The 18,454-nt window shown below is 39.6% G+C and overlaps 1 protein-coding gene across 1 annotated transcript in view; it reads left to right on the plus strand.

Moving 5' to 3' along the window:
* CSMD2 (CUB and Sushi multiple domains 2) overlaps positions 1 to 18,454 on the plus strand; it is a 735,331-nt gene that overhangs the window by 182,894 nt on the left and 533,983 nt on the right. Inside the window, exon 3 of the mRNA XM_032227842.1 lies at positions 2,012 to 2,206. Coding sequence (XP_032083733.1) covers positions 2,161 to 2,206 — 46 coding nt within the window. The 5' untranslated portion in view covers positions 2,012 to 2,160. The remainder of the gene's footprint in view (positions 1 to 2,011; positions 2,207 to 18,454) is intronic.

Consider the following 18,454-nt stretch of genomic DNA (forward strand, 5'->3'; position numbering starts at 1 on the left):
TAATAACAGTAATTGTTGAAATGGAGTTGAAGCAAATACAGTTTTTCATTTATGAAAAATAAATGTGCAGGTTTTGGCTGGGCTGGTTTGGATTTTATGATTTTATGAAAATTATAGTTGATCACAAGTAGCTTATAGGTCAGCAATGTGACATTGTTACCGCCCACCTCCCACCCACCTCCCAAACATAAATGCAATTCAGAAGGCAAAGCCAATAGAAATAATTTCCAAATCACAAGAAATAGTTGTTCAATTTCACTTTGCCACAGTCAGAGAGGTCCCAAGTCCTGACTTATTTTTTTTCCTGACTCCAGAAAACAGGACGCAAAATAATGTTGAATAATGAAAATTCCAATTTACTGTTAGCAAAATGTAGAGCTGGACAATCTTCTGTTAGGTATCCTTTCAACTGAATCCCTAAAATGAATAGGAGAGTCCATAAATTGATTCAGAGTATTATTCCTTTCCAATTCTGAATCAATTCCATTTTTACAGCTTAACAGATAACAGATTAACAGAGTTGGAAGCAACCTTATAGGTCATCTAGTCCAACCCCCACTCAACTAGGAGACCCTACACCATTTCTGACAGATGGCAGTCCAATCTCTTCTTGAAAGTCTCAAGTGATGAAGCTCCCATAACTTCTGAAAGCAACTTCTGTTCCATGGGTTGATTGTTCTCACTGTCAGAAAGTTCCTCCTTATTTCTAGGTTGAATCTCTCCTTGGTCAGTTCCATCTATTATTCCTTGTCTGGCCTTCAGGTGCTTTGGAAAATAGCTTGAAACCCCCCCCCTCCTCTTTGTGGCAACTCCTCACATATCAGAAGACTACTATCCTGTCTCCCCTGGTCCTCCTCTTCACTAGACTAGCCATGCCCAGCTCCTGTAACCATCTTTCATATGTTTTAGTCTCCACTCTCCTAATCATCCTGGTTGCTCTTTCTGCACTTTGTCTAGAGTCTCCCTTTTTCTAGCTTCTCTCAATAGCATAATAAGGGAATGCAAAGAGAACTGATGAGTCTTACACATCAATCCTTTGTTTTGTTACTTAGGTCTGGATTGGTAGGAAGGATTGGCTGCTTGGTTAATGTGTTCAGTTAAGGGAGCAAAAGTGATTGTCTCTCAGTTGACTGGTTGGTTTGGGGTTGACTGGACCCTCTGACTGCCTAGGAGCAGATCAACAACCTGTGGTTCTGTTACTAGTTTCCCTACCTTTTCTTTGCTCAGCAGACCTGGAAAGAAACTTTGTCCATCAAAGTCAAGTTATAATGATGTGGTTTTCTGCATCACCCACTTGTTACCAGGGATGGTTTTCCAAAATTTTAGCAAGGGGTTCTCTACCCGGTTGCTGGGTGGGTGTGGCAATGGTGGGCATGTCCTAGTCAGCCTCCTGCACCATGGCGGTGTGTGTGTGTTTTTGCCCTCCACGGGCTCTGGAGGCTTTTCTCAAGCCTCCGGGAGGGTGAAAATGGCCTCCCCAGGTTCTGCAGGCCCTCTGGAGGCCCCTTTCCAGCCTTCTTGGACTTCTGGTAGGCCTGTTTTTCACCCTCCCTGAGTCTACATGTGCGCCCTGCACTTACCTGCATCCAAAACGGGCCACGTGAGGACTCCTGGGAGGGGTGGGAGGGGCCAGCCAGGAGTGGGATTTGGCGGTTTTCCAAACTGCCCAGAATCTTAGCTAGAGGTTCTTCCAAACCCCCAGCAGCCCACCCCTGCTTGTTACTGAACAAGAAGGTGGACATCATCTGTTTTCACTTGCAGAGTGGTCGAAGCTCCATTTCAGCATACCTGAGAACTGTATAAGTGTAAATCCTGCTCACTAAAACAGCCAGGTTTTGAGGTGAGAACAATCCAGGTGTTGAGAAACACATACATTTCCCACAAAGGAAAAAACAAATGTTTTTATTCTCTGTCCATTTCTTAGAATCGTATCCCACCCTTTGTGGATGATCAGATAATTTGGTAACCTTGACTAATCAGATTTTATCCCTTTCCACCCTTCTTCCTGTAGTTCTGCCGAGCCACACGTGTGGCAATCCAGGGAGGCTTCAGAATGGGATCCAGCAAGGGACAACATTCAGTGTGGGAGACAAAGTGCGCTACAGCTGCAACCCTGGTTTCTTTTTGGAGGGGCACGCCTTGCTCACTTGCCACGAGTCCATGCAAAATACTGCATCCTGGGATTTCCCTCTGCCCTTCTGTCGTGGTAGGTGTCCTTCATGGTCTTTTATGTTGGGTTTTCTTAATATGTGCCGTAGGTGTTGGTCAGGGCTGGAAATGACCTAGCAAGCATGATCTGGATTCAAGTCAAATCCTATCGTAAGAGTTTGGAGTTCTGTAACAGTCTAAATTCTGTGCAAAAGGAAAGCTGAATTATGTATCTGCATATATTATCCAACAGAGCAGACTTGCATATTTTATTAAGCATAATTCATCTACTTTATGCTAATATGCACATACAGTGAGAGTCAGGTTGTGCTTTGAACCTCTAGAAACGCTATTCATCTATCCTATTCACTTTTGTAATTTCAGCAAGCATGTAGTTTTAAATATATATTGGCAGCCATAAGAGCAAAGAACATTTTTTTTAAAAAAAATCAGAGTTAAGGTTATTAGGAAACTGAATAATATATAATTTCCCCCTTGAACCCCCACAAAATTGTGCCCCATGCATTATCTAACCTAGCATAATATAGGTAGACTTGAATATCATTTGCTTCAGTCTGTTTCCACTTTGGTTATATGTAAACACAAATGTCACTTGATTCCCTGTCCTTCTAATCATTCTACATGGGATTAACTAGTCAGTTAATACACAGAAGTTTTTACATTATTTTATCATGATATGCGTTCTTCCTGTTTCCCTCCCTCATACTGTCCTTCAGCACAGTATCTTGTATTGATTTTTTTTTTATTGAGCCTTTGAGCCTCTAATCAATTAGCAATCCTGGGATGGAGCATTGATCTTGCATTTAAATTGAGTCAAGAAGGTTTGCAAACTGATAGATAATCCTTGGTGCTTTCCTAAATAAACAGCATATCTGGTGTGTGTGTGTGTGTGTGTGTGTGTGTGTGTGTGTCCGTATACACATACACATGCAGGTCTTCAAGTCAAATTTGACTCTTAGAGGCTGCCAGAACCAGTCCCCAAAGTTTTCTTGGCAAGATTTCCAGAAGTGGTTTGCCCTTACCTTCTTCCTAGGACTGTGAGAGACACAGTGACCCCAGGTCACAAGGATTTATTTATTTATTTATTTATTTATTTATTTATTTATTTATTTATTTATTTATTTATTTATTTGTCAAGCGTGTACAAGATAGCAGGTATAAGTATGAACATGGATATGAACAAAGGAAATGAGTACACATAAATGGGGGCAAGGACGGTAAGCATGCTGGTATACTTATGCACGCCCCCTTTACGGACCTCTTAGGAATGGGGTGAGGTCTATGGTAGATAGTTTATGGTTGAAGCTGTGGGGGTTTGAGGATGTAACAACAGAGTTGGGTAGAACATTCCAGGCATTGACCACTCTGTTGCTGAAGTCGTATTTTCTGCAATTGAGTTTGGGGCGGTTTACCTTGAGTTTGTATCAGTTGTTTGCCCATGTATTATTGTGGTTGAAGCTGAAGTAGTCATTGACAGATAGGATGTTGTAGCAGACAATTTGGTGTACTATCTTAGGTCTGACAGTAGGCGGAACAATTCCAGATTGTCCAAGCCCAAAATTTTGGGCCTGGTGGCATAGGGGATTCTATTGTGAGCAGAGGAGTGGCGGGCTCTTCTCATGAAATACCTCTGAACTCGCTCAATCATGTTAATGTCCGATATACCCAAGGCATTCACAACCTTCTGATTCCTAGCATTATGGATTACATATTTATCCTGCATGTATCTGTTGTGTCTCCATCTCACCATTTTTCATCCTTTAATTTAACATCACCACTCTTGCCTTCGTGCTGAGTTGGGGATTCCACTGAAGAACTTTTTGTTTTTAACTTGGCTATATAAAATGATCTTGATATTACATCATGCTTATTTATATTTTGTACAGGATTGTGGATGGGGGAGCTGCATTTATGCAACCTAGGTGCATTTGGGACTAAGCCAAACTACTTGCTACTTTTTTTTAATGCTCTTTAGAGGCTTAGAGGCAATGAACAGAATCCACACAGAAAAGAATATATTTAGCTGGGCAGATTTGTCCTTGATGTATTTGTCTTTTGTTTTTAATGTTCAAATATTTGGGATGTCTTTAAGATACCATATTTTATTAATTAATTTTAAAAATATTTCAATATATGTTCTTAGGGAGGTTTAGGGAGGTTTTTTATATACAGGTGAAACTCGAAAAATTAGAATATCGTGCAAAAGTTCATTTGTTTCAGTAATGCAACTTAAAAAGGTGAAACTAATATATGAGATAAGACTCATTAGATGCAAAGCAAGATAGTTCAAGCAGTGATCTGTCATAATTGTGATGATTATGGTGTACAGCTCATGAAAACCACCATCTCAGAAAATTAGAATATTACATGCAATCAATAAAACAAGGATTGTACATAGAACAATATCTGACCCCCCATTTGTCAAAAGCACCAAAACCTGGTTCAATGACCGTGGGATTACTGTGCTTAATTGGCCTCTCCATTCTTCCTCCATACTCTGGGTCCTTGGTTTCCAAATGATATGCAAAAGTTTCTCTTATCAGAAAATAGGACTTTGGACCACTGAGCAACAGGACTTTGGACCACTGTGCTTCATTAAGACCAAGGTCAATGCAGCTGTCTACCAGGAGATTTTGAAGAACTTCATGCTTATGGGGATGCTGACTTCATTTTCCAGCTGCCCACACTGCCAAAAGCACCAAAACCTGGTTCAATGACTGTGGGATTACTGTGCTTGATTGGCAAGCAAACTCACCTGACCTGAACCCCATAGAGAATCTATGGGGCATTGCCAAGAGAAAGATGAGAGACATGAGACCAAATAATGTAGAAGAGCTGATAGCTTTCGTGCCACGCCGCATTGAGGCAGTAATTGTTGCAAAAGGGGCCCAATCCAAGTACAGAGTACATATGCATGCTTATACTTTTCAGAGGTCCGATATTGTTCTATGTACAATCCTTGTTTTATTGATTGCATGTCATAGTCTAATTTTCTGAGATGGTGGATTTGGGGTTTTCATGAGCTGTACGCCATAATCATCACAATTATGACAAATCACAGCTTGAACTATCTTGCTTTGCATGTAATGAGTCTTATCTCATATATTAGTTTCACCTTTTAAGTTGCATTACTGAAATAAATGAACTTTTGCACGATATTCTAATTTTTCGAGTTACATCTGTATATATTGTGTCCTTTCAAACTTCAACCCCAGGTATAAATCAAATAAATAAAGATATTAGATTATAAACCAAGTTTCTCAGCTCTAAGCTGAAATTAATCAAATCACATTTGTCTTTAGCTGGTGTGTGTGTGTGTGTGTGTGTGTGTGTACCTTTGAGTCAGTGTTAATTGCAGGTTACTGTTCTGATAAGTCTCTGCAGTTTTATTGGCAAGATTTTCAAAAGCAAGGGCTGAGTCAATGCCACAAGAAAAATAAGTAATAAACAATTAGACCACCTAAAAAAAGAGTAAAAATTGTAAAATGAAAAAAAGGTTTGGGCCCATATGGTAATAATTTTGTTCCAAAAATGTTAACAAAATTAATTTTCTTTGTTCATGATGACCTCTTTTGATCTCCACTAAAACATTTAAAGGGCTCAGTGGCTAAGATGCTGAGTTTGTCAATCATAAGGACAACAGTTCGGCGGTTCGAATCCCTAGCACCTCGTAACAGAGTGAGCGTCTGTTACTTGTCCCAGCTTCTGCCAACCTACCAGTTCAAAAGCTTGTAAAAATGTAAATAGAAAAATAGGAACCATTTTTGGTGAGAAGGTAAGCATTCCATGCACCTTCAGTATCTAGTCATGCCCACCACATAACCACGGAGACGTCTTTGGACAGCGCTGGCTCTTCGGCTTTGAAATGGAGATGAGCACCGCCCCCTAGAGTCAGGAATGACTAGCATGTGTGGGGGGAACCTTTACCTTTACCTAAAACATTTAAGGTGCCAGTAATCGCTGGAGATTCGTACCCTCACCACCCTCCAGACCTTCCGCATAGCCCTAAAAATCTGGCTGTCCCGACAGGCCTGGGGCTAAAGATTTCAACCCCACCCGAATAGTATGACTGTTGCGGTTTTTAATGATGTATTGTCTTATGTGTGTATCTTGTTTTGTTTTTTGTTTTTCCCTCCCCCTGGATTGTGAGCCGCCCCGAGTCCCCTCAGGGAAAAGGGCGGCATATAAATAAAGTTAAATCCTAAATCCAAAATCCTAATACAACATATTGGATTCATCATACTAATTCAGAATCTATTTTATTTATTATGATGGAATCTCAGCCTTTTGAAATTTTTACATCATATCTTGAAGTTTACTTTTATTTCTTTCATTTGTAATTTCATTTCTGTCACTACCTACTCATATTCAACTAAACTTAATGCACCGTCTGAACTCATCTGTCAAATCATAGTGTGATGTGTAAGCCCAACCCACAGTGTAGTACCAAAGTATATACTAAAATAAATTGACCCATATGTATTGGCAGGAATACAGTTAATTTCCCAATTGGCTACACTTCTCAGCATTACAGCCCAATTTGTGTTGGAAAAGTGAGAGGACAAAGTATTCTATACACCCCCTCAAGCTCTAAAGGAAATACGTAAATCTAACAAGTAAAGAGATTTTTTTTTTTAAAAAAACTTTGCTTAAAGCTAAATCTGATTGCCTGTGATCCTTTGCAAAATAGCATTTGAATTCATGGGGAGGAGAGGTATGTTCAACAACCTTCATACTTGATCCAATAGCTGTAGCAGGTGCAGAGTGCAATGACTAGGATAATATTTGGGACATGTAGCCTTGTGCCTGTTTACATCTTGGTTGAATCAACTGCACAAGTTGCCAGTTAGCTACCAAGCCATGTTCATGTGTGCTGCAACAGGTAAGATGTTCATCTTGGGTTGGGAAAGCACCTCAGTAATGGAAACACATTAGGGACTCTATGCTAATCATTCTCTCTGTCACATCAACTTACTCTATGGAGTTCCCGTAATGGGGACAAAATGAAGGGAAGTCACTATACACTTTTCTTGACCTCTTGAGTAAAAGGCAGGATATATATCTAACAGAAGTCAGATTCCAAACCCCCCCCCCCCCAAAAAAAAGACATGGAGAGTCAGTTTCCTCAGGTATAGACATAAATCTGGCAAACTAAAGCAACTATTTGCAATTATTTGAGATCTTCAAGTTTCTAGGTTCTATCATATCTCAAGACTTAAAATGGACACAACATCAAAAATGTCATCAAAAAAGCACAAAAAAGAATGTTCTTTCTGCGCCAACTCAGATGGTTCAAACTGCCAAAAGAGCTGCTGATCATGTTCTATAGAGGAATTATTGAGTCTGCACCTCCATAACTGTCTGGTTTGGCTCTCCAATCAAACAAGACAAACACCGACTTCAACAGATAATTAGAACTGCAGAAAAAACAGTTGTTACCAACCTGCCTTCCATTGAGGACCTATATACTGCACGAGTCAAAAAGAGGGCTGAGAAAATATCTACAGGCCCCTCACATCCTGGACATGAATTGTTTCAACTTCTACCCTCAAAACAATGCTATAGAGCACTGCACGCTAGAACAACTAGATACAAGGACAGTTTCTCCCCAAATGCCATTACTCTGCTAAACAACTAATTTCCATAACACTGTCAAATTATCTACTAAGACTGTTATTAGTATTATTCTTCTCTTTCTTCCTAGTACTTATCTCTTCCCACTTATGACAATAACCATGTTGCTTGTATCTTTAAAATTTATATTGTTTTATTTGTTTCCTAGTATAATTTGATTGCTTTTTAGTAACCTATGACTATCACTGAGTGTTCTATCTTATGATTATTGATGAATGTATTCTATTTTATTTTTATTTATGTATACTGAGAGTATATGCACCAAAGACAAATTCCTTGTGTGTCCAATTACACTTGGCCAATAAAGAATTCTATTCTATTCTATTCTATTCTATTCTATTCTATTCTGCTCTACTTGTATTCTATTCTATCCTATCCTATCCTATCTTATCATAATCCTGAGAACTAGGGAGGAGATGACTTGAGCCTCTTCCTCCCAACCAAACTTTCTAAGTTTCACTTTCTCTTGGTCCTCTGGAATGCAGTCCTCCCTTCCTAGGAATCTAGAATACATTCCACCTCACAAATGATGTAATAAATAAATAAATTTGGAAACAAAGCTATCAAGAGGTTAATTGCATAGATGGCTTCCCAGCCATGGAGTCCTCCTTTCCCAAAGTTGTTTTGGTAAGTTACTGGCACTTTTAGTATAGAGGAAAGAGATTATTCCCTTTTAATTCTCCTTAGTGGTGATGGGTCTCTTTCTTCTTGGTGCTCATTAAGACTTGATAATATTTTCATAGAAGTCTTCATAGCTCCCTTGAAATGCCTCTGATGTGTCCTCATAATGCATTCATGATTTCAAATAAGAGAGGAATGTCAGATGGTATGTGAATATCTCAACAAATTAGGTCATCTTTTATCAAGCATCCTTGATCTTCCTGGCTTGGTATCATAGCAAACTCCTTCCATACCACTGTATATTCTATCTCGGTGAATTGTACGGAGATTAGTTGCTGACAAAAAGTCTATTTAAGCAGCCTTTCCCCTCTAGTTGCCTCATGTAGCAATATTCCCTAAGGCAATGGGAACTAGTAGTCCTACATCCTGGCAGAACATGGGCCATGGGGAAGCCTCATTTGCCATCAGCCTCTTTCCCTTTCCCCATAAACGGGGTATTTGCAAAGCTCAAGGAAGGATTGATAACTATCTTTTTTTTTGCTACACTATTATAAAGCATTGGCATTTTGCTCTGTGCTTAGAAATAGTTACTGTCAGCAGTAGTGGGAGCATCAATTATTGACTGCCACCTGCAGCCCATTAGAGGGAGAGTTGCCCAGAAAATCCTTGCTCTGTTTTGGAAATTAGGATCATGTCACTGCACATCCTCTTCTTCTAAATATGTGGCTATGTTAAGGTAGTGATCATATTCCTTCAGATCATTTGCCTGCACCAATTACCTTTGCTCAGCTCGCCTGCTAGAAGCTTGGAAATTACAGGAAGGCAAGTGGGATTCTAGTCTTGAACAGCTGCAAAGTTATTTCCCTACCCACTTTTCTTTTTTCATGTGATCTAGAAGAAACATTTTCATGCTTGAGTGCAGCTCCAGAAAGAATTTCTATGGAAATGCTATCCAAATGATTTGATCCGCCACCCCAAATTCTTTTTATAATGACTCCTGTAACAAGTATATCATAGTCACAGCACTGAGGAATAAGCTAAACCTAAGAAAAGCCAGGAAGGATAGATATCTCTGTGAGGCAGATGGGTGCTTTTGAAATTGGATAAATAGATAAAGAACACCAAATGGGGCTCCCATATTTGGGACAGAGAACTTCTGTTCCAAATATGGAACATAAACAAAAAACCACAACAATGTTTGTTCTGCCCCAACTCAGAAAGCTCAAACTGCCCAAAGAGCTGCTGATACAACTCTAGAGAGGAATTATTGAGTCTGGCATCTGCACCTCCATAACTGTCTGCTTTTGCTGTACAACCAAACAAGACAAACAAAGACTTCAACAGATAATTAGAATTGCAGAAAAAACAATTGCTACCAATCTGCCTTCCATTGAGGACCTGTATACTGCACGAGTCAAAAAGAGGGCTGTGAAAATATCTACAGACCCCTCACATCCTGGGCATAAATTATTTACATGTTTACCCTCAAAATGACTCCATAGGGCCCTGCACACCAGAACAACTACACACAAGGATAGTTTTCCCCCCGAATGCCATCACTCTGCTTAACAACTAATTCCCACAACACTGTCAAAAATTTACTAAGAATGTATTACTATTATTCTTCTCTTCCTCATATCTATCTCTCTACATTTATGACTATAACCATGTTGCTTGTATCTTTCAATTTATATTGTTTTTATTTGTTTCCTGGTATGATTTGATAGCTTATTAGTAACCTTGATTATCACTAAGTGTTACATCTTTTTATTCTTGATGAATGTATTTTATTCTCCTTATGTAGACTGAAAGCATATGCACCAAAGACAAATTCCTTGTGTGTCCAATGACACTTGGCCAATAAAGAATTCTATTCTATTCTGTAGCAGGAGTCCATTTCTAATAAGCAGTGGTGGGATCCTGACTTTCAGAAGTAGAATAGAATAACAGAGTTGGAACAGAACTTGCCCCTGCTCAAGCTGGAGAATTATATATTTCAGACAAATGCTGTCCAGTCTCTTTTTAAACACTTCCAGTGATGGAACACCCACAACTTCTGAAGGCAAACTGTTCCACTTATTAATTGTTCTCACGGTTAGGAAATTTATCCTTAGTTGTAGGTTCCTTCTCACATTGATTAGTTTCCATCCATTGTTTCTTGTCTTGCCTTCTGGTCCTTTGAAAAATAAGTTGACCCCCTCTTCTTTGTGGCAGCTCCTCAAATATTGAACACTGCAATCATGTCACCCCAGTCCTTTTTTCTAGACTAGCCACACCCAATTGCTGCAACCATTCTTTATATGTATAGGTAAAGATTCCCCGCACACATATGTGCTAGTCTTTTCTGACTCTAAGGGACGGTGCTCATCTCCATTTCAAAGCCAAAGAGCCAGCACTGACCAAAGACGTCTCTGTGGTCATGTGGCCGGCATGACTAAACGCTGAAGGTGCACGGAATGCTGTTACCTTCCCACCAAAGGTGGTTCCTATTATTCTACTTGCATTTTTACATGCTTTCGAACTGGTAGGTTGGCAGAAGTTGGGACAAGTAACAGGAGCTCACTCCATTACACGGCACTTGGGATTCGAACCGCTGACCTTTCTGATCGACAAGTTTAGCGTCTTAGCCACTGAGCCATCATAACCCTTATATGTATAGGTAGTCCTTGTTTATCAACCACAATTGGGATCAGTGATTCAGCCATTAAGCAAGAAATCGCTAAGTGAAACTGTGATTGTGCTTATGATTTTACTTGGTTTTTCTTAGTTTTACAGGGCTGTGAAGGCCATAAATGTGAAGTTGGGTCACAAAGTTACTTTTAATCACTTGTCTAGTTCTTACTTCCCATATCCCCATATTTCCACAGACAAAGTGACAGACACATAAAAATACTAACCAGAGACATAATGGAAGGCATGCCATCTGCAACTATTTATCTAGCTGGCATTTTTGTAACTAAAACTAGCATATGAAGGTAGACAAAATGGCAGAAGGAAGACAGCTTTCATCAGTCAATCAGTTATGGTTTGGAATTGGGTGAGCTTTTTGTGACTTAATTGGTTTTGGATCATCCCTTTGTGGAAAAAATGATGACTTAATTTATCCTTCCAGAAAAAGAACAAGCTCTGAGAATATTTTTATTTGCTATTTATTTTATTTTTATTTTTATTTGCTATATTTATGTAGAGCACCATAAGTGAAAGTATCTCAAAACAGCTTACAGTAAAAACAGCAACTAATAAAACAATAAAAAATATTTTTGGAACATGCAGAAAAAGGGGAGAAAAAACTTTTTTCTTTAAGTACATTCTGTTCTACACAGAAAGCTGAGAGCCAAAGAATGGAGGCCTTTGAACTATGGTGCTGCAGAAGACTCCTGTGAGTCCCTTGGACTTCACGGCGATCAAACTGATCAGTCCTAGAGGAGATCAACCCTGACTGCTCTTTAGAAGGCCAGATCCTGAAGATGAAACTGAAGTACTTTGGCCACCTAATGAGAAGGAAGGACACACTGGAGAAGCGCGAAAGATGGAGGGCAAAAGAAGAAAGGGATGATAGAGAATGAGGTGGCTGGATGGAGTCACCGGAGCAGTTGGTGTGAGCTTTAGACAGACTCCAGAAGATGGTAGAGGGCAGGAAGTCCTGGAAGAATGTTGTCCATGAGGTCACGATGGGTCGGATATGACTTCCCAACTAACAACAACAACATTCTGTTCAGAAGGAATAAAGTGGATCAAGCTTTCCAGAAGCAAGTACTAAAATACATAAAATAAGACCTTTAATAACTGTCCTTATTGAAAAATAAAAACATAATAAAGCTAGTTAATTCTAATGCACACATGTGTTTATTAAAAACAGAGTGTTTTGGAGATCCACATTGACAGCCCACACTGAATATCAGGAGAGTCAGATCACATCAGCACATTGTAGTTCTGGACAATAAACAAGCTGGTTGCCAGCTTCTGAAATATCAGGTTTTTATTTATTTATTCAATTTCCATAGCTACCCACCTCAGCCAATGACTGGGCAGCTTATAATTTTAAAAAATGCAGTATACACTACAGTTAAAAAAAACATTTGAAAACCATGCAAATTATAAAAAGCATCCAAATAAATATACTTGCATACACAGTTTGAACCATTGCTTTAGTCAAAATCTGACATGCAGACTTTCTGTGTTATTGTTTCACACTGTCTCTGAAAGACAAGTAAGATTCAAAGGTTGGAAGCCCTATTCCTCAAAAATTGCCGGAGCTGGTATTGCTATCTCTAGGGATTTTTTTTGAGAGATGAAATCTCTCTTGTGTGGCAAAGGGACTGAGAAGATGGCATTTACTTCTTTTGCTGTAACCAATGCTGATTGTGAGTGATGTCTCCCTCATCTTCAGCAGGTGGTGGACATTGGTAAGCTTGGCTGGTTTCAGAAAATAAACAAGGTTGGCCATGGATTTATACTTAGGTGAGGGACCATCTGGTTATTCCAGAATTATGGGATGGCCTGCAAAGTAAAAAAAAAAATCTTTGGGAAGGTAGTAATAATCTACTTCTCTAATCCTGCCATGAAAATTATATGAATATAGTCACCATGGAAAGCCAACATATACCTGCCATTAACATCAAAAGTAAGTTACCAAGTCTAGCTGGGCAGATATCTTCCATCATTAGCAACCTGGAAAGAGGATGTAACACAGAGCACATCCTTAGAGACTCAGAAGCGGAATAAATTTTCCTCTAGATAATACAAAGGCCACAAAGGTTCATGAGCTCAGAATATTAGTTCTATCCTAATGGCTTGGTTAACATAATTTAATTTTTTCTAATGGAGAGAAATATGTGACTTTTAGGGAAGTACAATTTAGTTTAGTGGCATAGAAGCAATACAAAATCTACTGCAAGCAATATATGCCTTTAGCTCTCCCACTGCATGTAGTAGGTATTACCATATGATGCTAAATATACAGTATAGGCATCCTGCAGATGTCCTGTTTGTTTGACTGCTGAGAAGTTTATGAAATCTTATGTAATTTTCTGTTGTATATACTTGAAATGATAAGGATGGGGTTGATAGCAGTTCAGTCTTCTCCAACGTTGCATCTCCTCAAAATCTGGAAAAATTACAGTTCTCAGAATTCCCAACCAACTTTTGGTATTCCAGCATTTCTAGATGATAGGAATACTTCATACAGCACAGTATTGAAATTATTATTATATATCTTGTAGTTAGCACATTGCATTGAACCACAAACTAATAAAAAAGCTAGGTTCACATAATTAATATATTAATCTGTCTCACTCTTCCAAGTTTTGTAATAAATATGGTCTGAATGATGATAATGATGATGATGATGATGATGATGATGATGATATCAACAGCAGCATGTCCTTTCTTACAGAAGGTGAAGAAAACTTTGTACAACACTGTAATTTATGTTTATTTATTACCATGATTTGCTAAATTTATCCTACTATTTTGGTTTGCATATCCACTAAACCACAATTTAGACAATCAGATTTTAATCTAGTATATACAAACCAGTATGAGTCTCTTTTACGTCTTGAAGAGTTTTGATGCCATCAATTGAGATAACTTTGTACATTGGGGATGACTGGAGAAATGTGGCTAACTGGTGTGAACTTTCTGTCCCTTTATGGTAGTAAAACTGTTTTTAGGAGGTAACAATCTTGGCCCCATGGTATGTCTACAATGTGTCTCGTGGGTTCTCCAACACAGAGAGAGATATTTCGAGATTGGGAATACAGTGTTCCTAGTCTTATTGAAACACACTTTCTTTTGTCATCAATCAGGTTGAGAAGTGGAAATGATTGGGATCATATACTTTGGTCATTGTGAAAACAGGATGTTGGACTAGATGTGTCAGATCCACCAGGGCATCGCCTTGTTATTGAATTCTTAAGTGTGTTGCATAAATTCTGCCCTGTTTAGATAAATCAGAAATAGTTTTAATTAGGAGAGAGAACATTTAGCTACAATGATCCATGTTCTGTTAAGCTAGCTATTATATTGGAAGTATTTTTGAAGAAGTCCAGCATTTCATGTTAATACAAAATGTAACATCAAGTATTCTATTGGGGCCATTCACTGAAATTTGGTTTTTTTCTAGGATGCTTATGTAGAACAGTAGAACAGTATTCCCCAACCTGGCACCCGTCAGCCCTGTGCGTTGAACTATAATTCCCAACTATTGTTATGAAAGATTGGGCTGCGTTGACATATTGTGTTAAGGCATGCCTGGTGGTATTCAATTCACCACTGAATTTTAGTGTTGAATTTCTTGAAAGAGATAGAGCTGCGGTGGTGCAGTGGTTAGAGTGCAGTACTGCAGGCTACTTCTGCTGCCTGCCAGCTGACTGCAATCTGGCAGTTCAAATCTCACCAGGCTCAGGGTTGACTCAGTCTTCCATCCTTCTGAGGTTAGTAAAATGGGCACCCAGATTGTTAGGGGCAATAGGCTGACTCTGTAAACCGCTTAGAGAGGGCTGGAAAGCACTGTGAAGCAATATATAAGTCTAAATACTATTGCTATGTACAATAATTATGCTTGAAGATGGGCAGCTATACAAATCTTTAAAATAATAAAGCTGTAGATCTCAGAGATCTAAGTGTGTTGTCCATCCATATGAGCACAGCCTTTGCGATCTGTACTTGTCACAGCCCAAAGAGTTGGAAACATTTATTAGCCTTTAACTATATAAAATATGCATTATCTCCTTAAAATGATCTGCCCTAACTTCATTTAGACAGTTGCTTATAACATTGAGGCTTAAACATTTCATATATATAAGCTTGTGTATACCCTTGTATACACATATAAACAAGTGTTTGTTTGTTTTATTCATTTAAAAGAAGCTGCAATATTTTTCCAACAATAAATTAAAGCTAAGTTCATAAAATTAGGAGAAATTTGTCAATGAAAAAAAATGTTAATTTTTAAAAGAGATTTTTAAATTAAAGTTCCAAGAAGAAAGGGGACAATTATCCTGAAAAGGCCAGCTGGCTTATGTTCATTTAAAACTGCTTCTGATGTGTGTTGAATGTTGTAGTATGATTTCCACAAAGGAGCATTCATTGAAATAAGAGTCGGCACTGAATATCAACACTTAATTGGTTTTTTTAAAAAAAATTTAAAAAAGAAAGAAAGAAAGCTGTGGTCTACATTGGATTTGAGTCATCTTCATTTTGATTTTGGCTAACATCGAATAGTCATTGTTTTTACTATCATTTGCTTAGGACATTTATCAGCACCCACGTGAGATGGGTTGGTGAGGGGCTCTCCAAAAGTGAAGATTGTGGCTACAACCATGTGATGAAAGCCCCTAACATTATATGTAAAAGAGTAGTGGGTTTTTGACTATGAGATTGTAGCTGTCATTTCAATATTTTAACCCCCTCCATGGAGACATTCTCTACTCTGATATTTTGCTTTCTTTTACTTGTTGTTGTTGTTAGTTGCGAAGTCATGTCCGACCCCATCGTGACCCCATGGACAATATTCCTCCAGGCCTTCCTGTCCTCTACCATCCTCTGGAGTCCATTTAAGCTCACACTGACTGGGTCGGTGACTCCATCCAGCCAACTCATTCTCTGTCGTCCCCTTCTTCTTTTGCCCGCCATCTTTCCCAGCATGAGGCTCTTCTCCAGTGAGTCCTTCCTGCTCATTAGATGGCCAATTTTACTTTTAGCACAAGTTTTATTGGCTTTCTCCACATTGCTTCACTACCATGATTTATTAACTATGTAAGCTAGTTAGTTACTCATATTCCTGGAAAAGTAAGACATCCATGTGTTTGGCAGGCATTGCAAAGTTCTAAATTTCTGCCTGCAGCAGAAATACTTAACACTTTTTGAAAACCAATTTGCATCTCCAAAGAATAGTCAGGACTTCTTCAAACAATGGGATGATTCTAAATTCAGCCATAGGTTTTCTTCCTTCTCACTTTTTTTTCTAACCTGCTATCTTGACACAGAGTTCTTGAGTTGTATGCACTGTTGGGCAGTGGTGAAATTCAAAAATTTTCCCTATCGGTTCTGTAGGCGTGGCCTGGTGGGCATGGCTTGGTGGTCATGTGACCGGGTGGGCAGGGCTGAACAACTGACTCACAAACAAAATGTCCCCTGCAACAAGCAGGAACCTCACAGACAATCAGGCACAGCTGATTGTCACATAACTGATCAGTAGAAAAAAAAGAAAAAGAAAAAAAAAAAGAACTTCCGAGGATTGAGTGGCACAGCTGATTGTCGTACAGCTGATCATCGGAACTTAAAAAAAACCTTTTTAACATCTTTTTTACTATTGTTCGGTGCAGAGGTAGTAAAAAAATGCTTTTAAAAAAGTTCCGATGATCTCATGTCACAGCTGATTGTTTCACAGTTGATAAGCATTTCTTTACCACTGGCAGCATTTTTCGAGCGAACTGGCCTGAACCGGTAGCATTTCACCTCTGCTCCTGGTTCAGTTTGATTGACTTTAAGAACAATATTGTCAAAGAAGGTGGCACCATCCAAGCAGACATAGTATAGGCTCTTTCATCCCTCTACTGTGGCTCCCTGTCACTCAAAATATGTGTCACAACTGCCAATGGCACACAATTTATTGAATTTTTCAACCCCCGGTAGGTTTTGTGGGACCTGGTGTTTTCTTTTCTATGGGAAATGGGTCCAAATGGCTCTTTGAGTGTTTAAGGTTGCCGACCCCTGACTTAATATAAAGGCGTTATCCAACTATAGATTTTCCCCTTAATGAACCAAAGCTCTTACAATTGCTTTGAAAATAATAACTGTTGTTATAGTTTCAAAGAGAAACTGTAAGAACATCAACAGAAAAATAGTATTTGCCTCTCATTAAATCCATCCACTTAGATCCCTTGTAAATTTCAGTTCCTACTCTTACTGACTTTACTGGGAAATGCTACAGCTACTGCCCAAACATCTGGAATGATTGAGTTCAGGGAAATCTTTTCTAGGCCCTTTTTGATAATTTGAGTTGTTTCAAGAATCTCACTGGACTGTAATTAGAATAATTTTCAGCTAGCAGCTGTTATAGCCCCAATACACGTCTGCCTGTGTTTTTGCAATATGTTTATCTTTGTTGAGAACCACAGAGATGACCTTGAAGAAGAAATGCATCAGTTAGGAAAACATAAATTACACCCAGGAAGAGTAGAAAATGTTAGAAAGAAACTCCATCATGAACACTCTCTAGTATAGTAGTGGCTAACCTTTTAGTTGTTGTGTGCCAAAAGCGTACCCGTGTGCTCACACCCATAATGCAATGTGTATGCCCCCCTCCACATGTCCCCTGTGCATGTGAGCTCTCCGCGTGCCCTCTCCCACCCATATTTTGCTTCCAGGTTGGTACAGGAGGCTTTCCAGGCCCAAAATGGGGCATTTGGGGGGGAGGCTTGTATGGTGCCACCACACACCATTTTTGCTTCCAGGTTGGTGCAGAAGGCCTTCAGGTCCAAAAAGAGGCACGGGGGCATGCCACATGAGGCCCCAAAGTGCAATGTGGGTACCTCCCTGTGCATGCACCTTGTTCCCCAGGCATGCGTGCATGCGTCCCCTGCATGTGTGGCAGAGACCCGAAGACCAGCTGGCCAGCAGGGGATGCATGCACATGTATGATGGAGCTGGGTTTGGGTGATGGCTGGCATGCTGATAGAGAGGGCTCTACATGCCACCTGTCGCATATGTGCCATAGATTCTCCATCTAAAGTGACTAGATTTTGACATTAGTAAAGCAGAACACCATTGACCGGGGGGGGGGTGTCTTGATTAACAATTTTGTCTTTATGGTCTGGTCACCTTTTCCTGGGGGGGAGGGGGCTCACCTGGTCTTCATCTGGGACCGCCGCCCATGCCGCTGCACCAGCCGGTACATCATCATGATGTTCCAGGGGCTCTGCAGGGGAGGGTGGAGAAAGAGGGAGGGGTCAGAGGCATCCACGCTGCCCCACCCCCTCCCACTTGTAGACCCCGCCCTCACTGCCTCCTCCAGCTCCCCATCGCC

The sequence above is a fragment of the Thamnophis elegans genome, chromosome 12 (assembly GCF_009769535.1).
Source record: "Thamnophis elegans isolate rThaEle1 chromosome 12, rThaEle1.pri, whole genome shotgun sequence".
Classification (NCBI taxonomy): Eukaryota; Metazoa; Chordata; class Lepidosauria; order Squamata; family Colubridae; genus Thamnophis; species Thamnophis elegans.